General features: G+C 40.8%; 2 protein-coding genes across 5 annotated transcripts in view; both read left to right on the top strand.

Moving 5' to 3' along the window:
* ZWILCH (zwilch kinetochore protein) overlaps window positions 1-25,252 on the top strand; it is a 45,807-nt gene that overhangs the window by 3,425 nt on the left and 17,130 nt on the right. Inside the window, exons 2-13 of one of the 3 annotated variants that reach the window (XM_055278069.2) lie at window positions 497-548; window positions 7,401-7,496; window positions 8,970-9,088; window positions 12,306-12,505; window positions 13,993-14,063; window positions 14,406-14,561; window positions 17,315-17,386; window positions 20,891-20,984; window positions 21,456-21,511; window positions 22,469-22,574; window positions 23,107-23,186; window positions 24,689-24,845. In XM_055278069.2, the coding sequence (XP_055134044.1) occupies window positions 497-548; window positions 7,401-7,496; window positions 8,970-9,088; window positions 12,306-12,505; window positions 13,993-14,063; window positions 14,406-14,561; window positions 17,315-17,386; window positions 20,891-20,984; window positions 21,456-21,511; window positions 22,469-22,574; window positions 23,107-23,186; window positions 24,689-24,845 (1,259 nt within the window). Of the gene's footprint in view, window positions 1-403; window positions 549-7,400; window positions 7,497-8,969; window positions 9,089-12,305; window positions 12,506-13,992; window positions 14,064-14,405; window positions 14,562-17,314; window positions 17,387-20,890; window positions 20,985-21,455; window positions 21,512-22,468; window positions 22,575-23,106; window positions 23,187-24,688; window positions 24,846-25,252 lie in introns of all 3 variants that reach the window. The other 2 variants (XM_063638917.1, XM_055278071.2) reach the window with 2 other exon arrangements.
* On the top strand, window positions 3,785-4,972 carry LOC129482366 (nucleophosmin-like). 2 transcript variants are annotated; one of them, XM_055278087.2, is made up of 3 exons: window positions 3,785-3,945; window positions 4,240-4,426; window positions 4,514-4,972. In XM_055278087.2, exons 1-3 carry the CDS (start codon window positions 3,888-3,890, stop codon window positions 4,710-4,712), a joined length of 444 nt encoding a protein of 147 aa, XP_055134062.2. In that variant the 5' UTR covers window positions 3,785-3,887; the 3' UTR covers window positions 4,713-4,972. The 2 variants fall into 2 exon arrangements, with proteins under 2 accessions (XP_055134062.2, XP_055134061.2); XM_055278086.2 differs by having other exon boundaries at window positions 3,786-4,426.

Raw genomic sequence — 25,252 nt, 5'->3', positions numbered from 1 at the left:
CTTTGAGTAACAAGTTATAAAAATGGAGGACAGATGCTTCCATTTTAGTGATAGAAATCTAAGGTCTAGGACCCTTAAATAACTTCTCTGTGGTTACCCATTGATTCAGTAACAGATCAGAATCCAATCATTTTTACTTTGAAAGGTCATGTGGCAAGTTATATTTTAATTTTAACTAGTGATGTGTTTGACAAGACACAGAGTAGAGATAGGCAACCCAGTTTCCTGCTGCCTCTGAGAATCAGTTGTACCCAATTGAGGGCAACAGTCTATTAATCTCTATCACAGGTTTTTTTTCGTTTCTCTTTTCTTCTTAACCTAATGCTTCTTTTCTGCTTTTTTTCTCTCTCCGCAACTACATCTTAGGGCTGCTGTAAGTATTTGCTTTTTGCCTTTCCCATAGGTGTCCTGCAGAGATAAAGTGATGACTGACTCCTGAGTGTGAATAACGAGAGATAATGTAGTTCTATTTTTCATATGTGGTTCTGCATTTCAGGGAATTTAATGAAGAAAAGAAAGGAATCCGTAAAGACCCATTTCTCTATGAGGTATGAACAATTTGGTTTTTAAACACAACTCTAATCCTAAAATTGTCTGTTTTTATTTTTATTTTTATTTTGAGACGGAGTCTCGCTCTGTTGCCCAGGCTGGAGTGCAGTGGTGTGATTTCGGCTCACTGCAATCTCCACCTCCCAGGTTCAAGCAGTTCTCCTGTCTCAGCCTCCTGAGTAGCTGGGACTACAGGTGCCTGCCACCACAACCAGCTAATTATTGTATTTTTAGTAGAGACAGGGTTTCACCACATTGGTCAGGCCAGGCTGGTCCCCAACTCTCGACCTCAGGTGATCCACCCACCATGGCCTCCCAAAGTGCTGGGATTACAGGCATGAGCCACCACACCTGGCCAATTGTCTGTTTTTAAAAGTCAGGTTTATTGAAGTTAATTTACATACAGTAAATTTTATCCTTTTAGGGTACTGTTCTATGACTTTTTTTTTTTTTTTTTGAGACGAAGTCTTGCTGCGTATCAACCAAGCTGGAGTGCAGTGGTGTGATCTCAGCTCCCTGCACCCTCTGCCTCCTGGGTTCAAGCAATTCTCCTGTCTCAGCCTCCTGAGTACCTGGGACTACAGGCGTGAGCCACCATACCTGGCTAATTTTGTATTTTTAGTCAAGACAGGGTTTCACCATATTGGCCAGGCTGGTCTCGAACTTCTGACCTCAAGTGATCTGCCCACCTTGGCCTCCCAAAGTACTGGGATTACAGACATGAGCCACCACACCCGGCCCGTTCTATGACTTCTTTTTTTTTGAGACAGAGTCTCGCACTATTACCCAGGCTGCAGTGCAGTGGCGTGATCTTGGCTCACTGCAAGCTCTGCCTCCCGGGTTCACGCCAGTCTCCTGCCTCAGCCTCCCGAGTAGCTGGGACTACAGGCGCCCGCCACCACACCCAGCTAATTTTTTTGTATTTTTAGTAGAGACGGGGTTTCACCACGTTAGCCAGGATGGTCTCAATCTCCTGACCTCGTGATCCGCCCGCCTCGGCCTCCCAAAGTGCTGGGATTACAGGTGTGAGCCACTGCGCCTGGCCGAACTTCTGATAAATTATTTAGTCACCACCCTATAATCAAGATATAGAATATTTCTATCATCTCCAAAAATGTTCTTGTGTCCCTTTACAGTGAGCGCTTTCCCCTCCCTTAGTTCCTGGCCAACATTAATCTATTTTTTGTCTCTGTAGTTTTACCTTTTCCAGAATATCGTATAAATAAAATCATACAGCCTTTTGGTTCTGGCTTCTTTCAGTTAGTATAATGCATTTAAGATTCATCTGTGTTGTTGTGTGTATCAGCAGTTCATTCTATTTCTGAGTAGTATTCCATTGTATGGATGTACCGTAGTTTGGTTATCCATTCACCAATTGAAGGACATTGGGTTGTTTCCAATTTTTGATGATTATGAGAGCTGCTATAAACATTCATATATTTAGCATCTAATATGTGCTGATTGTTTCATAAGTAAACTCTCCATAGTTGGGGAGATAAAACCTATGTCCATGAAATAATTAGCAAACTAAAATAAAGTATACATTAACAGACAAGCTGGGGGGGAAATACTCATGAATGAGAAGTTGTAATACCTATATTTATGTGCGTGTGTGTGGCCATATATATATATTATATACATAGCTCTTAAAAATCAATGAGAAAGATGGCTGGGCACGATGGCTTACGCCTGTTATCGCAGCACTTTGGGAGGCTGAGGTGGGTGGATCTCCTGAGGTCAGGAGTTTGATACCAGCCAGGCCAACATGGTGAAACCCCGGCTCTACTAAAAGATACAAAAATTAGCTGGGCATGGTGGCGTGTGCCTGTAGTCCCAGCTACTCAGGAGGCTGAGGCAGGAGAATCACTTGAACCTGGGAGGCAGAGGTTACAGTGAGCCAAGATTAAGCCATTGTACTCCAGCCTGGGTGACAAAGTGAAACTCTGTGTCTAAATAAATAAAGTAAAATAAAATGCCAGTTGCAGTAGCTTGTGCCTGTAGTTACCCCAGCTACTAGGGAGGCTGAGGCAGGAGAATCGCTTGAACCTGGGAGGCAGAGGTTGCAGTGAGCAGAGATCGCACCACTACACTCCAGCCTGGGCGACAGAGTGAGACTATCGCAAAAAAATAAAAATAAAAATCAACGAGAAAGAAAGACAAAAAACTATAAAAGAAGAATAGGCAAAGGACATGAGTAAGTAATCAAGAAGGAAATATGCAAATAGAGTTACCCTTCACTGAATTCTCACTAGCCAAACTCAAGAATCAGATATATCCGGGTAAACTCATTTTTCCCTTCCTGCCTGAATTCTTGCTGCTTGATATCTGTATTAGTTTCCTAGAGCTGCTATAGCAAAATACTGCAAATTAGGCAGCTTCAAACACAAAAATTTATTCTCTCCCAGTTCCAGAGACTAAAATTCTGAAATTAATGTGTCAGCAGGTGCATGCTCTTCCTGAATTCTCTAAGAAAGAATCTTTCCTTGCCTCTTTCTAGCTTCTGATGGTTTCCAGCAATCTTTGGTATTGCTTGGCTTGTAAACACATCACTCCAATCTCTGCTTCTGTAGACACATGGTATTCCCCCTGCGTGTCTATGCCTCTAACTCTCTTTCCTTTTAAGTATACCAGTCATTGGATTTAGGGCTTGCCCTAATCCAAATTAATCCTCATCTTGATTACATTTGCCAAGATTTTATTTCCAAATAAAGTCACATTTATAGGAACTGGAGGTTAGACCTTCAAGATACCATTTTGGGGGACACAATTCAACCCACAACAGTACCTGAAACTCAAGAACCTAGTAGATTAGAATAACACAGTATCCTTGGCTCTCTGTGCCTGGTTTCTTCATGCTTTAATATCCAAACTAAGAAACCAAATGGATTCAAATAATGAGAGATATTTATGATTAATAAGCATATTAGAAACTGCTGTTTACCTTGGCCGAGTGATGGCTCACACCTGTAATCCTAGCACATTGGGAGGCTGAGGTGGGAGGATTGCTTGAGCCGAGGAGTTTGAGACCAGCCTGGGCAATGTGGTGAGACCTTTTTGTCTCTACAAAAAGCAAAAATATTAGCTGGGTGTGGTGTCATGCACCTATAGTCCCAGCTACTATTACTGGGAGGCTGAGGTGGGAGGATCTCTTGAGTCTGGGAGGTTAAGGCTACAGTGAGCCAAGATTGTGCCACTGCACTCAAGTCTGGGTGACAGAGCGAGAGCCTGTCTTCAAAAAAAAACCCTGGTGTGATTCCGTCCTGCGTGGCTGTTCTCTGTAGCAGCGTTCGTTTATCTCTGTCCGCCTTCTCTCCTACCTAAGTGCGTGCCGCCACTCGATGGAAGATTCGATGGACGTGAACATGAGCCCCCTGAGGCCCCAGAACTATCTTTTTGGTTGTGAACTAAAGGCCAACAAAGATTATCACTTTAAGATGGATAATGATGAAAATGAGCACCACTTATCTTTAAGAACGGTCAGTTTAGGGGCTGATGCAAAGGATGAATTGCACATTGTTGAAGCAGAGGCAATGAGTTATGAAGGCAGTCCAATTAAAGTAACACTGGCAACTTTGAAAATGTCTGTACAGCCAACGGTTTCCCTTGGGGGCTTTGAAATAACACCACCAGTGGTCTTAAGGTTGAAGCATGGTTCAGGGCCAGTGCATATTAGTGGACAGCACTTAGTAGCTGTGGAGGAAGATGCAGAGTCAGAAGATGAAGAGGAGGAGGATGTGAAACTCTTAAGTATATCTGGAAAGCGGTCTGCTCCTGGAGGTGGTAGCAAGGTTGCACAGAAAAAAGTAAAACTTGCTGCTGCTGCTGCTGCTGCTGCTGATGATGATGATGAGGAAGCTGAACAAAAAGCGCCAGTGAAGAAATCTATACGAGATACTCCAGCCAAAAATGCACAAAAGTCAAATCAGAATGGAAAAGACTCAAAACCATCATCAACACCAAGATCAAAAGGACAAGAATCCTTCAAAAAACAGGAAAAAACTCCTAAAACACCAAAAGGACCTAGTTCTGTAGAAGACATTAAAGCAAAAATGCAAGCAAGTATAGAAAAAGGTGGTTCTCTTCCCAAAGTGGAAGCCAAGTTCATCAATTATGTGAAGAATTGCTTCCAGATGACTGACCAAGAGGCTATTCAAGATCTCTGACAGTGGAGGAAGTCTCTTTAAGAAAATAGTTTAAACAATTTGTTAAAAATTTCCGTCTTATTTCATTTCTGTAACAGTTGATATCTGGCTGTCCTTTTTGTAATGCAGAGTGAGAACTTTCCCTACCGTGTTTGATAAATGTTGTCCAGGTTCTATTGCCAAGAATGTGTTGTCCAAAATGCCTGTTTAGTTTTTAAAGATGGAACTCCACCCTTTGCTTGGTTTTAAGTATGTATGGAATGTTATGATAGGACATAGTAGTAGCGGTGGTCAGACATGGAAATGGTGGGGAGACAAAAATAAACTCAGTATTTTAATAAAGTAAAAAAAAAAAAAAGAAAAACTGTTCACCGTCATTATTAATCAAACAAATGACAAAACAGTAAGATCTTATGTTTTGCTGTGAGATGGTAAAAATAAACAATGAAAATGCTTTTTTTCTTTCTTTTTTGTTTTTTTTTTTGAGATGGAGTTACTTTGTCATCCAGGCTGGAGTGCAGTGGCGGGATCCTGGCTCACTGCACCTCTGCCTCCCAGGTTCAAGTGATTCTCCTGCCTCAGCCTCCCAAGTAGCTGGGATTATAGGCACCCGCCACCACACTCTGCTAATTTTGTATTTTTAGTGGAGACCGGGTTTCACCATCTTAGCCAGGCTGGTCTCAAACTCCCGACCTCAGGTGATCCGTCCGCCTCGGCCTCCCAAAGTGCTGGGATTATAGTCGTGAGCCACTGCGCCCGGCCATGAAAATGCTTAATGTGCTGATATAAGTGATGGAAGTATAAATGTGTAGGTGCGACATTTTGAAAGGCAGTTTGATAGTATAAGTGTGATTTTAGGTATTCATCTTAAGAAAATAATTCAAAAGTGTTCACTTGAATTGGTGTCATCAATTGTTTATAATAGCAAAAAACTGGAAACTACTAAAATCTCATACAATATGGAATTAGTTATGTGACAAAAGAGCTATGGTACTAGACTGCCAAAGAACATTGAATGACAGACATTCATGATATCAAACTATTAGAATCCTGTTTTTATTAGGCAAAATCCTATCTAGATATCTAAATAGATACATTTCTATTTTTGTTATTATTTTTTAAAGAGATGGGGTCTTACTCTGTTGCCCAGGCTGAAGTTCAGTAGTATGATCAAAGTTCACTGCAGCCTCAAACTCCTAGGCTCAAGTGATCCTCACACCTCAGCCTCCCAAGTAACTGGGACTACCAGTGCACCACCATACTTGGCTAATCTTTTTTTTTTTTTTTTTTTTTTTTTAAGAGACATGGTCTTGCTATATTGTAACTAGTCTCAAATTCCTGACCTCAAACCATCCTCCCATCTCAGCCTCCCGATTAGCCGGAATTACAGGTGCCACTGTGTCCAGCTATATTTGTATTTAAATAGAGTTATATGCTTGGAAAAGGAATGTGTACCAACCAGGCTAATAATGGTAATGATTATCCTGTGCAGAATCTCACTCTGTTGCCCAGGCTGGAGTGCAGTGGCATGATATCGGCTCACTGCAACCTCCACCTTCTGGATTCAAGCAATTCTCCTGGCTTAGTCTCCCAAGTAGCTAGGATTATAGGCACCCACCACCATGCCCAGCTAATTTTTGCATTTTTATTTGTTTATTTATTTTTTCTAATTTTTTAAGATGGAGTCTCACTCTGTTGCCCAGGCTGGAGTGCAGTGGCACAATCTTGGCCCACTGCAAGCTCCACCTCCCAGGTTTAAGCGATTTCTGCCCCAGCCTCCTGAGTAGCTGGGATTATAGGCCCCTGCCACCACGGCTGCCTAATATTTTGTAGTCTCAGTAGAGACGGGGTTTTACCAGTTTGAGCAGGCTGGTCTTGAACTCCTGACCTCAAGTGATCTGCCCACCTCGGCCTCCCAAAGTGCTGGGATTACAGGTGTGAGCTACTGCACCTAGCCTGTTTTCACACTTTTGAATAAACTTCCAGTTGGAATGAGAATGTATGAAGTTTTGGCCAGGACAGTGGCTCATACCTGTATTCCCAGCACTTTGGGAGACAGAGGTGGGAGGACTGCTTGAGGCCAGAATTTTGAGACCAGCCTGGGCCATATAGCGAGACCCCATCTGTATGAAAAATAAAATAATTAGCCAGATGTGGTGGCACACACCTGAAGTTCCAGCTACTGGGGAGGCTGAGGTGGGAGGATTGCTTGAGCTCAGGAGTTTGAGGCTGTAATGCACTATGCATGTGCCTATGAATAGCCATTGCACTCCAGCCTGGGCAACATAGTGAGACTCTTTTTTTTTTTTTGGAGATGGAATCTCACACTGTCTGCCAGGCTGGAGTGCAGTGGCGCGATCTTGGCTCACTGCAAGCTCCGCTTCCCAGGTTCACACCATTCTCCTGCCTCAGCCTCCCGAGCAGCTGGGACTACAGGCTCCTGCCACCACGCCTGGCTAATTTTTTGTATTTTTAGTAGAGATGGAGTTTCACTGTGTTAGCCAGGATGGTCTCAATCTCCTGTCCACGTGATCCGCCTGCCTTGGCCTCCCAAAGTGCTGGGATTACAGGTGTGAGCCACCACGCCCAGCCAAGACTCTGTCTCTTAAGGAAATTTTCCATTGACTTGCATAGAACTGGTCTATATGTGTTTAGATAGTAGAAATATATAAGTGTATATATAACGTTGCTTGATACTTGTTTTAACAGGCTGATGTCCAAGTGCAGTTGATCAGCAAAGGCCAACCAAACCCTTTGAAAAATATTCTAAATGAAAATGACATTGTATTCATAGTGGAAAAAGCGGTAAGTAGTGGTTTGACTTTGTGGCTATTTAATTCTCCATAACCAAATTTGGTTTCTTGGGAATCTAACATGTATACGTTTTAAAATCAGCATCAGTGAAAATGAGTTCTCATTCTTTTAGGAGTAAGTGTAGTGCTGTCCAGTACAAATAAATATGAACCACATATGCAATTTAAGATTTTCTAGTAGCCTCATTAAGAAATAAACAAGTAAAATTATCAATAAATCGATAAAATTGACTTACTCCTTTTTTTTTTTTTTTTTTTTTTTGAGACGGAGTCTCGCTCTGTCACCCAGGCTGGAGTGCAGTAGCGTGATCTCAGCTCACTGCAACCTTCGCCTCCCGAGTTCAAGCGATTCCCCTGCCTCAGCCTCCCAAGTAGCTGGGATTACAAGCGCCTGCCACCACGCCCGGCTAATTTTTTGTGTGTATTTTTAGTAGAGAAAGGGTTTCACCATATTAGCCAGAATGGTCTTGATCTCCTGACATCGTGATCCGCCCACCTCGGCCTCCCAAAGTGCTGGGATTACAGGGGTGAGCCACCGCACCTTGCCGACTTACTTCTTTTGTTGTTCAGTTCCATGAATTTTAACACATATGTAGATCCTTGTAGTCACCACCACGATCAGGATATATAACAGTTTCATCGCACTGAAAAACTCCCTTGTTGTTATTATTGGCAAGGTTGAGCTATTTAACTATTCTGTAAACACATGGATAATAGTACCCACTAACACCAATCAGAGGTTATTACCCTAAGAGGAATAGAGAAAAAGACTGTGGGCCTAAGGTTATAGCCCAGAAAGGTCTTCCTGTTTTGAGAGTGAAAAATCCAAGAACATCTGGGTTTCCTTGGTATTTTACCTTTACCTAATCATTTTGTGCATGTTGGAGCACTTTCTTTTCTACTTTTAAGATAGTCTTGCTCTGTCGCCCAGGCTGGAGTGTGGTGGTATTGTCATGGTTCACTGCAGCCTCCACCTCCCAAGCTCAAGCAATCCTTCCACCTCAGCCTCCTGGTTAACTGGGACCACAGGTGCGTGCCACCACCCTGGCTGATTTTTTTTTTTTTTTTGGTAGACACAGGTCTCCCTGTGTTGCCTAGGTTTGTCTCAACCTCTTGGGCTTAAGTGATTCTCTCCTCCTCAGTCTCCCAGAATGCCGGGATTACAGGCATGCGACACCATGTCCTGCTGAGCACTTCCTTTTCTAAAAGCATCAGTTGCTTCCTTTGCCATTAGCAACTAAGGTCAATATCTTTTTATAGGACAGTGGAAATGCTCCTGATGGCAAGATTTTTTGGTACCAAGCTAGTTTGTGGCTATTCTTGCCAAAACCCAATCATTTGTGCTTAAGGGTATAGAAATAAGTACATTATGTTCTGCTTGTCATTATTCTGTAGCATAGTAAAGGGTTGGCTGCTATGTTAAGTGCTCTTTTGTCTGGTTAAATAATTAAGAACATTTTTAAAGCCTTTAGAAAAGGAAGAAACAAGTCATATTGAAGAACTTCAATCTGAAGAAACTGCCATATCTGATTTCTCTACTGGCGAAAATGTTGGACCACTTGCTTTAACAGTTGGGAAGGCAAGGTAGGTTTTCTCTTATGCTGAGTAGTGGTGGCGACTAGGATTTAAATTGAAACATTCTTATAAACATTGGGAAAAATAGGCCTCTAGCCCTTATATCTTCCTTCATCTCCCCCATCCCCTGATAAGTATACCCAACTAAGGATAGTTCTACTTGAATATCTGATAGGTATCCCAAATGTGACCAAGAATACTGCAGTTATCTTCCCTTTCTCTACACCTCTATACCAATTTATTGTTGTTGTTTCTCAGTTGTTTTTCTTATGTGTAATCTGGTTCCCCTCCAGTCTTTCTTCCTCAAATGAAAGCCTGACCAAGCTTCCTGCCTAAAATCCTTTAGAGGTTCTTCATTGGCTTCATGATAAAACCCAAATTCCTTAAGAATGACACATAGGAACCTTCATTGTCTAGCCCCACTGGTCCTCCACCAGGGGTGGTACCATACCCAGAGGGAATTGGAAATATAGGGAAGTATTTTGATTTGTCACAGTGACTGAGAGGAGCTACTGGCATTTAGTGAACCTGGGCCGTGGATGGTAAACATCCCGCAATGCATGGGACTCTCCCTCACAATGAGCAGTTATCTCACCCAAGGTGCCGGTAGTGCCCCTGTTAGAAACTTGAGAGCCTCTGGCTACCTCTCCAGCTTCACTTCCTGCCTCCCCACCGTGTAGCTATGTACAGTTCCCTCTGTCCAGCCTCCTCCTGCCTCCAAAACCAAAAAGTTCTTGTCTTCAAGGTGTTCTGGCGAATATCGTCATGCAAATACTAACAGAATGGTATGAGAATGATAACTACTGTATTACTGTTCACAAAATTATATCTTCATGCTGGTTTTTATTTTCCTCTATAGAAGTTTCTTTTCTTTTTTTTTTTTTTTTTTGATACGGAGTTTTGTTCTTGTTGCCCAAGCTGGAGTGCAATGGTGCAATCTCAGTTCACTGCATCCTCTGCCTCCTGGGTTCAAGTGATTCTCCTGCCTCAGCCTCCCGAGTAGCTGGGATTACAGGCACACACCACCATGTCTGGCTAACTTTTTGTATTTTTAGTAGAAATGGGGTTTCACCATGTTAGCCAGGCTGGTCTTGAACTCTCACCTCAGGTGATCCGCCTGCCTCGGCCTCCCAAAGTCCTGGGATTACAGGCGTGAGCCACTGCACCCAGCCTGGAAGTTTTAAAAGTTTAATCAGCCTTTTCCTTCATAGGTACTTGATTTTAGTCATATTTGGCCTGTTTTCTCCCTACGACTTAAATGTTATTTATTTGTATTGTTTTCTCCAGCCAGTGTTTATATCAGTTGATTCATGTGCTTATTTCTTTGCTCTCCATCTCTTCTTGCATTTTCCTTCTGGGATTATTTTACCTCTTTTTGGAAGTAAAATCCCCTAGAAATTTTTTTCCTGGACATCTGTTGGTAATCAATTTAGTTTTCATGTCTTTGAAAAATAAAAATGTAAACCACATTTTTTGGTGAATTTAAATTTTGATACACTTTCAAATTTATGGGAAAGTTACAAGAATAGTGCATGAACTTCTGTATATCCTTAATCCAGATTCACCAATTGCTTAGATTTTGCAGCATTTGCTTCTTTTTCTTCTCCTTCTTCCCCTTTTCCTTTTTCTCTCTTGTGTCTCTTTCTAGATAGATATATGCAAAGCAGTATATTGCTATATATGTATTCATGTATAGTTATATATGTATATTGTTACAACGATATATCATTATAACAATATGTTTATAAGTATATATTATAACTATAGTGTGTGTGTGTATATATATATATATGGTAATATACACACATACACCATTTTAAAAATGAAGTATTGACAATGTAGTGAAGATATGGTACTCTTTTAACCCCTAAATAATCCACTTTGTATTTTCTATGAACAAATACATTCTCTTACATAACCATGGAACAATGATCAGAATCTGGAAATCTAACATTATTACAATACCGTTATCTAATCAGAGCCCATATTCAAATTTTGTTAACTGTCTCACTAATGACAGCATCATTTTGTGTTTATTGGGTCCTACTTCTTTCTTTTCTGTTTTGTTTTTTTTTTTTTTTTTTTTTTGAGACAGAGTCTTACTCTGTCACCCAGGCTGGAGAGCAATGATGCAATCTCGTCTCACGGCAACCTTTGCCTCTTGGGTTCAAGCGATTCTCCTGCCTCAGCCTCCTGAGTAGCGGGGATTACAGGCATGAGCCACCACACCCGGCTAATTTTTGTATTTTTAGTAGAGATGGGGTTTCACCATGTTGGTCAGGCTGGTCTCGAACTCCTGACCTCGTGATCTGCCCGCCTTGGCCTCCCAAAGTGCTGGGATTACAGGCGTGAGCCACCGCGTCCGGCCTGGCTCCTACTTGTTTCTTTAGATTAATCTCACATCCTACCTCTTCAACTTCTACTGCACTTCCACTCCTGCTGAACCCCCAATCCTTGCCATATTGAAGCTCCCTGCTCATAGTAGCTCCAATCCTGTGATACTCTGTCACTTTCTGGTGCATGCATTTTGATCTGCCTGGTGAATCTATTAATGGATAAAGTATACATATATATACATCTTGCTATTTAAGTTTTAGGTTGTTGTTTCTGTGAGACCTTTCATATCTTTTTTTTTTTTTTTTTTTTTTTTTTGAGACGGAGTCTCACCCTGTCGTCCAAGCTGGAGTGCAGTGGTGCGATCTGGGCTCACTGCAAGCTCTGCCTCCCAGGTTCATGCCATTCTCATCTTCCCAAGTAACTGGGACTACAGGTGCCCACCACCATGCCAGGCTAATTTTTTGTATTTTTAGTAGAGATGGGGTTTCACCGTATTAGCCAGGATGGAAGACCCCTCATATCTTTTTAAAAGAAAATTCTAGCTGGGCATGGTGGCTCATGCCTATAATCCCAACACTTTGGAAGGCTAAGGCAGAAGAATTGCTTGAGGCAAGTAGTTTGAGACCAGCCTGAGCAACATTGCAAGACTCTCTCTCTACAAAAAATAAAAATAAGCCTGATGCAGTGGCTTGTGTCTGTAGTCCCAGCTAATTGGGAGGCTGAGACAGGAGGATCACTTTGAGCCAAGGGGGCTGAGGCTGTAGTGAGCTATGATCGCACCACTGCATTCCAGCCTGGGCAACAGAGTGAGACCCTTTCTCTCAGAAATTAAAGAAATTCTTGAATTGGAAATCTCTATCTATAATTTGTCCTTACTCTTGTTTTCAAGGCAGTTAATTGGACTTTACACCATGGCTCACAATCCTAATATGACCCATTTGAAGATTAATCTGCCAGTTACTGCCCTTCCTCCCCTCTGGGTAAGATGTGACAGTTCAGATCCTGAAGGTACTTGTTGGCTAGGAGCTGAGCTTATCACAACAAACAACAGCATTACAGGAATTGTCTTATATGTGGTCAGTTGTAAAGGTGAGTGCTCTCTCTAGAGTGTGTGTGTGTGTGTGTGTATTTATTCATTTGTATAGTTACTGTTTCATGTTTTTTATGAAAATTGATAGTGTCATGATGAAAGTGCACAAGGTAGAACTTGCATTAATCACCATAAATCTACTCTAGTGTGTAACTTGCAGCATGTGGGAGGTATTCCAGAAACACCAGAAACAGATCTCCAAAAGTCTGGACAGGAGGTTTACACTTGTTTGATTTGGGTTTCATTTTATTTCTATGTGTATATTATTGAAAATTTTCATTGGAAGATACAAACTGACAATATGTTTCCAATCTTAGACATTTAATTGTATTTTTGGTAGTAGTATTGACCCTCATTCCACTTTATTTTTTATTTATGTTTATTTATTTATTGTTTTTGAGACAGAGTCTCGCCCTGTCGCCCAGGCGGAAGTGCAGTGGCACGATCTCGGCTCACTGCAACCTCCACCTCCTGGGTTCAAGCAATTGTGTGCCTCAGCTTCCAGAGTAGCTGGGATTACAGGCACCTGCCACCACGCCCAGCTAATTTTTTTGTATTTTTAGTAGAGACGGGGTTTTACCATATTGGTCAGGCTGGTCTTGAACTCCTGACCTCATGATCCACCCGCCTCGGCCTCCCAAAGTGCTGGGATTACAGGCATGAGCCACCGTGCCCAACCTCCACTTTATTTTTTATTTACTTATTTTTTTAGAGACAGAGCCTCACTTTGTAGCCCAGGTTGGGGTACTGTAGTGCATTCATAGGTCACTGCAGCCTCAAACTCCTGGGCTCAAGTGATCCTCCCACCATAACCTCCTGAATAGCTGGGACTACAGGAGAGCACAACCATCACCAGCTAATTTTATTTTTATTTTTAATTTGTTTTTAAGAGACAGGATCCCACTATATTGCCCAGGCTGGTCTCAAACTCTTAGCCTGAAGCAATCCTCCCACCTCAGCCTGCTGAGTAGCTGGCCTTACAGGCAAGTGCTGCTGTGCCTGGCTGTTCCACTTATATTCTTTTTTTTTAGTTTTTTGAGGTAGGATCTTACTCTGTCACCCAGGCTGGAGTGCAGTGGCTCTATCATGGCTCACTGCAACCTCAACCTCCTGGGCTCAGGCAATCCTCTCACCACAGCCTCCCGAATAGCTGGGACTACAGGCACATGCCACCACACCTGGCTATTTTTTAAATTTTCTATAGAGACAGGGTCTTGCTATGTTGCCCAGGCTGGTCTTGAACTCCTGGGTTCAAACGATGCTCCCTCCTTGGCCTCTTAAAGTGCTGGGATTATATATGTGAGCCACCATACCCAGCCCACTTTCATTCTCTTATAAACATTTCACTTATCTGTGATTTAAAATTTAATTTTAAGTTATTTTGTTGAGTTGCGGTACACTGAGAATGTGAGGGATTACAATTTTGTAGCTCTAACAATGTAATTTTGAGTTGTGCCTTTACATTTCTTTCTTTCATTTCCTATAGCTGATAAAAATTATTCTGTAAATCTTGAAAACCTAAAAAATTTACACAAGAAAAGACATCACTTGTCTACTGTAAGTGTTTTGCTTCTACTCATATTATTTTCTTCAAATTGTTATCAACCTGCCTTCCTAGTTTACAGGTTTTTTTCACTACTAAGATGGCTAGATATTTTTCTGTAGTATAAAAATGTTTATGTTTATTTTCATATCAGCTAATGACCAAAATTAAAATGCCTTCATGCCTTTTAGCTAATCTTTGTGGTTTCAAAGACTTGTCTTACTTTTCCATTTGGGATAAAAGTATGGCGTGTGTGCTCTTTCCTCTTTTGGGACAAGGATCAAAACAGTTTGGGTAATGGACTCTTGGCCGTGTGGAAGCACAGCTAAATGATCTGCTGTGTGCACTCTTTTCAGGTAACATCCAGAGGCTTTGCCCAGTACGAGCTCTTTAAGTCCTCTGCCTTGGATGATACAGTCACAGCATCACAAACTGCGATCACTTTGGATATTTCCTGGAGTCCTGTGGATGAGATTCTTCAAATCCCTCCACTCTCTTCAACTGCAACTCTGGTAAGAGTGGGCCCTATTTCCTTTTCGGGTTCATGAGACTCCTAAATGTTGACTTACTTGCTTGTTGCTGTTGCTCTATGCTTCTAGCCTCGGCACTTGCTGAATGTGAGCTTGGACAACTCTGAAAGGCCCACCTTGCCACTAACGTCTCACCAGGGCAACCAGTAAAGGTTTTGTCAGGTGATCTGATCTATCAGTTGCCCTCAGCCCTGTAGTAATGTAACTTAAGAATTTTCTAGTGATGAATAAAGTCTCTTGAGTGGTGGCTCAAGTGAATCTGTGTTTTTGTTTGCTTGTTTGTTTTGTTTTGAGACAGAGTCTTACTCTGTCACCCAGGCTAGAGTGCAGTGGCACGATCACTGCTCACTGCAGCCTCGAACTCCTGTGCTCAAGCAGTCCTCCCACCTCAGCCTCCTGAGTAGCTAGGACTACAGGCAAACGCCACCACATCTAATTTTTTAACTTTTTTTGTAGGGACAGAGTCTCCCTATATTTCCCAAGCTGGTCTCAAACCCCTAGGCTCAAGTGATCCTCCCACCTCCACCTCCCAAAGTGGCTCATGCTGGGATTATAGGTGTGAGCCACTGTGCCTGTCCCTCTTATTCTTAAAAAGGTGGAGATATTGGTAACACGTCAAGAATCATTATAATATTAAGCCCTTTCACTCTATATTTACATTTCTAGGAATCTGTCTTAAGAAATTAGTCAAAATTGGCTGGGCGCAGTGGCTCATGCCTGTAATCTCAGCACTTTGGGAGGCCGAGGAGGACAGATCATGGGGTCAGGAGTTCGAGACCAGCCTGACGAATACAGTGAAACCCTGTCTCTACTAAAAATACAAAAATTAGCTGGGTGTGGTGTTGTGCGCCTGTAGTCCCAACTGCTCAGGAGGCTGAGGCAGAAGAATTGCTTGAACCCGGGAGGCGAAGGTTGCAGTGAGCCAAGATTGTGCCACTGCGCTCCAGCCTGGGTGACAGAATGGGACTCTGTCTCAAAAAAAAAAAGAAATTAGTCAAAATTGCTAACAAAAATTCATGTGTAAGATACTCAGTGCAGTGATATAACTGTGTTTCCAAAATACTATAAACAAAACTGGAATGTTCAGTAGGGAATAGTTAAAATAGATGTCTTTTTTTTTTTTTTCTGGGACAGAGTCTCGCTCTGTCTCCCAGGCTGGAGTGCAGTGGCGTCATCTCGGCTTACTGCAGTCTCTGCCTCCCTCCTGGGTTCAAGCAGTTCTCCTGCCTCAGCCTTCCAAGTAGCTGGCACTAACAGGTGCATGCCACCATGCCCAGCTAATTTTTTTTGTATTTTTAGTAGAGATGGGGTTTCACCATGTTGGCCAGGCTGGTCTCGAACTGACCTCAAATGTAATAGCTACATTTCTCTCACCCTTTGTGTTGTTTTATTTTTAAAATTTATTTATTTATTTTTCCATTGTTTGTGGATATACCACATTTTGTTCATTCATCAGTCAATTGACATCTTAGTTGTTTCTACTTTTTGGCTATTACGAATAATGCCTCCATGAACATTTATATACAAGTTTTTGTGTAGACATGTTTTCACATGTCTTGGGTGGAGTTACTAGATCATATGGTAACTGTATATTTACCTGATATACAAATGATCTGCCCACCTCGGCCTCCCAAAGTGCTGAGATTACAGGCGTGAGCCACCACACCTGGCCTAAAATAGATTTCATGACGAAATATTATATACAGTCTTTAAAAGCATGTTTTAAAATCTTGAATATTAATAATAGGATGTGCTTATTATCAAGCAAAAATAAAAAAGTATAAAATTATTTATGTAATGGGATCTCAACTATATTTTTTTAAAAATGTATACACAGAAGCCTGGATAGTGTTAATAGTGGTTCCTTCAGAGTGGCAAGATTATGGATAATTATATTCTTTTTTTGAGACAGAGTCTTACTGTCTCCCAGGCTGGAGTGCAGTGGCATAATCTCAGCTGATGGCAACCTCTGTCTCCCAGGTTCAAGCGATTCTCCTGCCTCAGCCTCCTGAGTAGCTGGGATTACAGGGGTGTGACACTAAACCTGGCTAATTTTTGTAAGTTTAGTAGAGACGGGGTTTCTCCAAGTTGGCCAGGCTGGTCTTGAACTCCTGACCTCAACTGATCCACTCGCCTCGGCCTCCCAGAGTGCTGGGATTACAGGTGTGAGCTACTGCGCCCAGCCATGGATAATTATATTCTTTATACTTTTCCTGTAATAGGAATTTACATACATTGGCATTTACGTTATTCTTTATGTTTGCAATCTAAGATTTGTAAGACATTGACCTCTGGCTAGGACAGCACACTGTTGGTTTAGTTAGAAGGAGTCTAATAAACAGATTTATTGGGAGACTCCATTTTGGTTTGTGATAATGCTAAGTTATCACCGAATCTTGAGATATATTTATTTAAATTTCTCCTACTTTGTCCTCCTGGAAATTCTTTGGGAAAAGGCAGGAGAGTGTGTGAGGAGGGCAGTTGTTCCACATAGGTACAATTGTTTGTGGCACAGAAAGAGGATAAGTGGTTTTAATTTAGATTATTGGGTCAAGATGGCAAAATCTCTGAGTAAGATGTTCTAAATGATGTATTGACCTCATTTTTCAATTCATTGGTCCTTTATGAAATATATTTTTTAATGTGTGAAGGATAGTTTGAAATGCAAGTATAACACTTACGTAGAGAAGATGGGATTAGCAGTAGAAAACTGACAGACTTTGGAAACTTTTTAGAATATTAAAGTGGAATCGGGAGACCCCAGAGGTCCTTTGAATCATCTCTACAGAGAACTGAAATTTCTTCTTGTGAGTATCCTTTTAGAATTCCTTTCCTTAAATCTCATGTTTTTATAAAAATGTGTGCTATTTTTGTTTTTACTTAGCTTTGTGTTACTCAAAATTTGTTTGGATGTTATGTATCCATTAGAAGCTCTGACAGTTTGGGCAGTTAAATTTTGCTTTTGTGGTAGTTGTCCTTACAATTAACGGGAGCATTAGGTTGTTAATAGCTACATTTCTCTCACCCTTTGTGTTGTTTTATTTTTAAAATTTATTTATCTATTTTTCCATTGTGTGTGGATATACCACATTTTGTTCATTCATCAGTCAATTGACATCTTAGTTGTTTCTACTTTTTGGCTATTATGAATAATGCTTCCATGAACATTTACATACAAGTTTTTGTGTAGACATGTTTTCACATGTCTTGGGTGGAGTTACTAGATCATATGGTAACTGTATATTTACCTTTTGAGGAACTGCCAAAGTATAACTGTTGTCCAAAGTAGTTATGTTATTTTATATTTCTTTCAGTAGTATATGAAGGTTCTGATTTCTTTACATCTTTGTCAACACTTGATATTGTCTGTTTTTAATTATAGCCATCCTAGTGGTAGTGAAGTGGTATCTCTGTAGTTTTGATTTCATGTGCTTATTGGCTCCTGCTTATTTCTTTAGCTTAATCTCACATTTTACTTCCATTCCCACTGAACCCCCAACCCTCATCACATCAAGCTCCTTGCTTATAGCTCGGATCCTGTCATACTCTATCACCTTCTGGTGTGTGCATCTTGATCTACCTGGTATGCACTTCTCCCACCTCTTTGCTAGGTGAGCTCTCTATAATGGTTGCACTGATCTCACAGAATGGCTTGTGTTGCTGTATAACTCCACACATACCTCTTGTCAGTGTGTTTATAAAACACAGTAATTTGCTTACTTATCTGTCTCCTCTACTAGACTGGAGTGCCTGGTTCTCTATTGTGCCCTTACCATCTAGCATAGTACCAACTATTTTTGATACTTTTACTTCCTATGAGTAAGTATTATTTCCCTGTTTGTACAAAACTGGTAGTTTTCCTACCTTTCTCACCTTTCTTCTTTCTTGAAAGCCCCTCTTTTAGGACCCTTACTGTAGGCCTCCATCATACTTTTGCCCTCACATCTCTGCCCTTCTCTCTCTGCACCCCTGCAGAGAGCTGATCTACTCAGTGATTTGACTGGCACCTTTGTGAGCAAGCTCCAAACCCTCATCTTTAAGCTGATAGCACTTCCCATCTTTCCAACTTCCACCAAATTATTTCCCGCTTGGATAGAGTGCTGTTGCTTCAAGAGTCAGTATGTCGAAAATGAAACTATCTTCTCCAGACTACATCCTCTTTGAAAACCCCCCATTTCTGTCTGTGGTCTCATCATTCCTTCAATTTCCTAGGCTAGCAATCTCATATTTCACTTTAGTAAGAACTATTATTTCTATCACCACTATGTACTACTATAGCTAGAAGCTGCCACTCTGCTGTGTGCCACGCATGGTGCTAGCTGGTTCAGTTATTTTGCCTGAAGGTGACAACAAACTGGTAAATGGAAGAGCTGGCACAAATTCATTGGAATGTGTGTTTGTCTAATTCAAGTCTCCCTTAAAAAGTCACAGAATCTTAGATATACACGTGGCCATAGTCTCTCTGTGTTCAACCCCCTATATTTTATAAATGGATAGGATTTTTTTCTTTTATTCCACGTATACCTTGCTACCCTCCCCGCCCCATACATATACAATTCTTTTTCTCCTTTGAAGATCTTTACCATCTTCTTCTGGGACCATGCTAATGATGATTCATTGTTTCTCAACAGGGGCACTATTGGCATTTGGGCAGGAACATTCTTTGTGATTTGGGACCCTGGTGCACACACCAAGATGTTTAACAACCCTGGCCCCCATCAAACTCCATGCCCCAAGTTCTCCTGTACTCCCAACCATTTATGACAACAAAAATTATATTCATATTTTTCTTTTTTTTTTTTGAGACAGAGTCTCACTCTGTCACCCAGCCTGGAGTGCAGTAGTGTAGTCTTGGCTCACTACAGCCTCCACCTCCCAGGTTCAAGCGATTTTCCTGCCTCAGCCTCCCCAGTAGCTGGGATTACAGGTGCCCACCACCACGCCTGGCTAATTTTTTTGTATTTTTAGTGCAAGAGGGGTTTCACCATGTTGGCCAGGCTGGTCTTGAACTCCTGACCTCAAGTGATCCACCTGCCTCGGCCACCCAAAGTGCTGGGATTACAGGCATGAGCCACTATGCCCAACCATCCACATTTTTCTAAAGACCTCCCCCCAGGAGTGGGGGATGATAGCATTTCAATTGGGAAATGTTGTATTTTTCTCTTTCCTAGGAATCCATCCGTGGTACTTCTGATAGAGAAATTCTTAACTAGATCATGTCATTTTCCTACCAAAAAAAAATCAACATTGGCTGTTTTCTGCCGTATGAAGTTAAAAAACTTTTGAAGATCCCTTGATGGTTCAGTACTATTTCTTCTAATCCTATTTCCCACTGCTTCTTAGTTGCTTTTTCTATCCTGGTTGGGATCACACCACCCTCTTCATCTTATTTCATGCCATTTTCCTGCCAACCTATGGTTCCCACATTTGAGTTGGAACAAGTTCCACGTTGTTTCACTGGCTTTTGCGGCCTAACTTGACTGCTTTTTCTTTCTTTTTTTTTTTTTGAGTCTTGCTCTGTCACCTAGGCTGGAATGCAGTGGCGCGATCTCGGCTCACTGCAAGCTCTGCCTCCTGGGTTCACGCCATTCTCCTGCCTCAGCCTCCCGAGTAGCTGGGACTAAAGGCACCTGCCACCACGCCTGGCTGATTTTTTTGTATTTTTTTAGTAGAGATGGGGTTTCACTGTGTTAGCCAGGATGATCTCAATCTCCTGACCTCGTGATCCACCCATCTCGGCCTCCCAAAGTGTTGGGATTACAGGCGTGAGCCACGGCGCCCGGCACTTGACTGCTTTTTCTTAAGTCCATTGAGATATTGTACATATGTGCATACATATTTATATTATTTTAATATAAACTTCCACTTTTTACATTTATTCATCCCCAGACTACTTCATTTGTCTTATCTGTCTGTCTTTGCCAAAGTTGCAAGCATCTCCAGGGCAAACCCAGTATCCTCAGTCTTAAGTCCTCTGTAGCACCTATGCACGTGGAATCATTGTTCAGAGCACCATCTTTGGGATCAGACCACTGGGTATATATCCTGGCACTATCAGTTACTAATTGTGTGACCATGAGCAAGTTACTGAACCTCTCTTAGCCTCAATAAGATGAGAATAATAGTAATATCTACCATAGAGTTTTGTTAGGATTAAATAACGTGCTATATATAAAGCACCACAGCAGTACCTGGGATGTGATAAACACTCAAGAAATGTTACTGCAATTAATATTATTATTACATACATCCTTATTGATTAAACAGTGTTTTCTGCTAACAAGTTTTTGGGGTTTTTAAATCTCCCGTAGGTTTTGGCTGATGGTTTGAGGACTGGTGTCACTGAATGGCTTGAGCCTCTGGAAGCAAAATCTGCTGTTGAACTTGTGCAGGAATTTCTGAATGGTGTATTACTTGTTTTATTAATTGAGAATTTATACTTGCTATGTTTAAATATAAGTTTCTCTTTAAGCTTGATACTCTTTTTTGATTGGAATATATACAAAGCTATGAGATCTGTTATGGTCAGAGGGACAGCTTTTGTTCTGAATTGCTAATGGTAGACATCTAAGTAATCCTAAGAATTAATAAGATTTAATTTATATTTGAGATTGAAGGAAAAGAGATGAAGCAGTAGCCTTTGAATACCTACCATGTGCCTGATGCCATGCGTCAGGGGCTTTTCTGTTACCTCCGTTCATCCTCACACCCCCACCTGATGGGTATCAATTATAATCTCCACCAGAGTTCAGTGATTTGCTAAAATCCTTAGTTATACTTCTACTGTCCCCATTTACCACTTGAAAATAGGATTAGGATGGAAATAATTTGGAAAGCAGAAAAATCAAGAGCTGATCAACTTTTGCCACTTTCTAGACTTAAATAAGCTGGATGGATTTGGTGATTCTACAAAAAAAGACACTGAGGTTGAGGTAAGTGATTATTATCAGTTAGAAATATACACAGAAATAGCTTTTAAAATTGGGTTATGCTGACATCTTTCATGTTGTACCATCGTAAATGGATTTGGTATATCAAGGCAGCGTTTAGGGGGGATTTTTGTTGATCTTTATTGTCAGCACTGGTTATTGTTTTCCTTAAGAACTGATGAATATTTTAATTTAATTAAATTATTATTATTATTATTATTATTTTGAGACAAGGTCTTGCTCTGTCACCCAGGCTGGAATGCGTGGCTCCACCATGGCTCGCTGCAGCTTTGACCTCCAGAGCTCAAGTTATCCTCCCACCTCAGGTCCCTGAGTAGCTGGGACTACTGGTGTGCACCACCATGTCTGGCTAATTTTTTAAATATTTTGTAGAGATGGAGTCTCACTAGATTGCCTAGGCTGGTCTTGAACTCGTGGGCTCAAGCAATCCACCTGCCTTGGCCTCCCAAAGTGCTGGGATTACAGGCATAGCCATGGTGCCTAGTCAGAACTGATAAATATTTTTGAAGAGAACTGGTGTATATGTATTATTAGTTGCTCAATTGCAGAGAAGTAGAAATGAATATGTTAATATTACTATAAGATGGCTCTACTATCATATATTAATATACTATAAGATGGTACTGTTAAATTAAACTAGATATATTCTCATCTGACAAATAGGAAAATGGAGACCAAGGTAAATTTAATTTTTTTTTTTACACGGAAGGAAAGCTGAATGCTCACTTTTAGGCACTATAATTTTAAAACAATATTAAGGGTCTTGTTTTTCACTGTTGATTTGTATCTCCTCATTAGTGAATGAAGTTGTAGAAAATGCATTCATATCCTTGTGTGTGTTCATGAATCCGTAATTTCTCAGAGCAGCATTTGAAGGCTTAAATTATTTCACTTAAAAAAAAAAAACTGAGTATTCTCTGAAGCTTCCTTCTTTTTCAGACAGTGAAGCATGACACTGCTGCAGTCGATCGTTCTGTCAAGCGTCTTTTCAAAGTTCGGAGTGATCTTGATTTTGCTGAGCAACTGTGGTGCAAAATGAGCAGTAGTAGGTGTCCATCATGATTTAAATTTTTCCTCTTATTTCTTAGGTTTATTTTTAAGTCTTTTGGAAATAATACAGTGTGTACCACTAGTCTTGTGGGGAAGTCTGGTTCTTAACTTTATCTAATGCATTTCTAATGACACACTGGTACATTCTGCTCAAGAATTGTACTAAGACAAGGTAATTTGTAGAATTATCCTTTTCTCCTGCCTTTTTAAGTATAAACTTAGGTAATTTTCATGCTCTATTTATATGAACCAAAACGTATACCTTACTGAAATTATAATTATTAGAAAAAGGAAAAGATATTCTTTAGTATTTTACTAAGCGTATTATTTTTTGGCAATCTGAATTTTATTTCTTTCTTTAGAAATGCATTAAATCTTTTTTTTGCCACTTTAATTTCTTTCCCTTTCCCCTACTCATAAAGTACAGATTCTTGCTTTCTACTTCATTTGTGTATCCTTAAGATTAATGATATATTTGATCTGTAGAAATACCCTGAAAATAATGTTACACTGACTTGTTTTCCAAGGTGTGATTTCATACCAAGACTTGGTGAAGTGTTTCACATTGATCATCCAGAGTCTACAACGTGGTGATATACAGCCATGGGTAGGTTTAGTAGTGTGTGTCAGATCATTTTCTCAGCAGCATAGCATGATGGTTAAAGACACAGGCTCTGAAGCCAACTGCCTGAGTCTGAATTTCAGCTCTGCTACTTTCTAGCTGTGTAAAGTTGGGCATTAGTGATTCTAGACATTTTAGTTTTAGCCGTTGAATTTTCTCTTGAGAGTTTCTGTGTTCACGAGATGTTTACAGGTATAAACTTACCATGTACTATGACTGCAAACAAAGTGAACAGTTATGTATATATTGTAAAAAGACCTTGCAAAGATTATGATGAAAGTTAAAGTAGAGAAATAGAAAGTAGTGGGAAAATGACAGATATTTTATGAGTACCTAAAATGAATTGTTTAACATTTGGAACACATATGAAATTGTAAATTCACAGCTCTTTTTAATTTACAAATTACCAATTTCATATGTTGGATATTGTAGCCAATGAGGAGTTCCTTATGAACATGCATGGACCATTGAGGGAGTTTGTTTAACTGCAGCAACAGATTTTTGGTGTAGAAGAAGATGTTCAATTGTGGAAAAGATGCCCAATAACACTTAAATCAGCTAGGAGAGGAGAATTCCTAGTTGTAAAGTTTCAAAGGAACAGCTCTGGCTTCTCTTTGGTGGAATTGTTTCTGGGGATGATAAGTTTAAACCCTTCTTAGTTGCTTTGGACTTAAACAGATGAGATAGGAATAGCTTTTTAAATTTAATTTTATTTTTTTGAGTCAGAGTCTTGCTCTGTTGCCCAGGCTGGAGTGCAGTGCTGCGATCTCGGCTCACTGCAGCCTCTGCCTCCCAGGCTCGAGATGTTCTCTTGCCTCAGCCTCCCTAGCTGGGACTACAGGCGCTTGCTACCACAGCCAGTTTATTTTGTATTTTTAGTAGAGATGGGATTTCACCATGTTGTCCAAGCTGGTCTCGAACTCCTGACCTTAAGTGATCTACCCTCCTCAGCCTCCCAAGTGCTGGAATTGCAGGTGTAAACCACTGCACCCAGTCTCAGGAATGGCATTTTAAAAACTGACATTCTGGCCAGGCGCCGTGGCTCACACCTGTAATCCCAGCACTTTGGGAGGCCGAGGCGGGCAGATCACGAGATTAGGACTTTGAGAGCAGCCTGGCCAACATGGTTAAACCCCATCTCCACTAAAAATATAAAAATTAGCCAGGTGCAGTGGCACACTCCTGTAGACCCAGCTACTCAGGAGGCTAATGTAGGAGAATTGCTTGAACCCGGGAGGTAGAGGTTGCAGTGAGCCGAGATCGTGCCACTGCACTCCAGCCTGGGCGACAGAGCAAGACTCTGTCTCAAAACAAAAAACTGATGTTTATAACTTGGGGGGTTTTGTTCAAACAGTTTATAGTGTTAGGAGACTAAGAATGCAAGCTTATAATTTTTAGCTTGTAGCTACTGTAATTTGCTTCTCTTTTACTTGTTGGGTTTATTTATATATTTATTCATGGTTTTATAAAATTTTCCTGATTTCTAGCTCCATAGTGGAAGTAACAGTTTACTAAGTAAGCTCATTCATCAGTCTTATCATGGAACCATGGACACAGTTTCTCTCAGTGGGACTATTCCAGTTCAAATGCTTTTGGAAATTGGTTTGGACAAACTAAAGAAAGATTATATCAGTTTTTTCATAGGTAAGTATCTTTCCTGGCTCAAAAAATTAAAAAACACATCACAGTTATCAGTCACAGATATTCTCGGATTTTCTCTTTCTGCTTGTCCCTCGTCATCTGTAGCCCTTCCTGGCTTTGTACCTGGTTCACTATGAGACGAGCATTTCCCTTCTCTGGGCCTTAGTTACCCCCCAGTAAAGATATCAAATTCATTATATCCATAGTTCTTGATAATTTATTTGTTTTTAGTTCAAACATTTGAGGTTCTATGAAGTTAGTATTTTAAATAAAAAAATCCTTTTATGAGATGCTGTTTTAATACCCTACACTTGGTTGTTTTTAATGAGAGAGAAGCTGTGATCATTTTTAGAATAAATATTAGTATATATTTATGGTATAATATGCCAGGAAACTTGGCCTTTTGTGAG

The sequence above is a fragment of the Symphalangus syndactylus genome, chromosome 5, assembly GCF_028878055.3.
Source record: "Symphalangus syndactylus isolate Jambi chromosome 5, NHGRI_mSymSyn1-v2.1_pri, whole genome shotgun sequence".
NCBI classification, from domain to species: domain Eukaryota; kingdom Metazoa; phylum Chordata; class Mammalia; order Primates; family Hylobatidae; genus Symphalangus; species Symphalangus syndactylus.
Note: the sequence above shows the minus strand (reverse complement) of the source record. Positions and strands in the feature narration are given on the sequence as shown.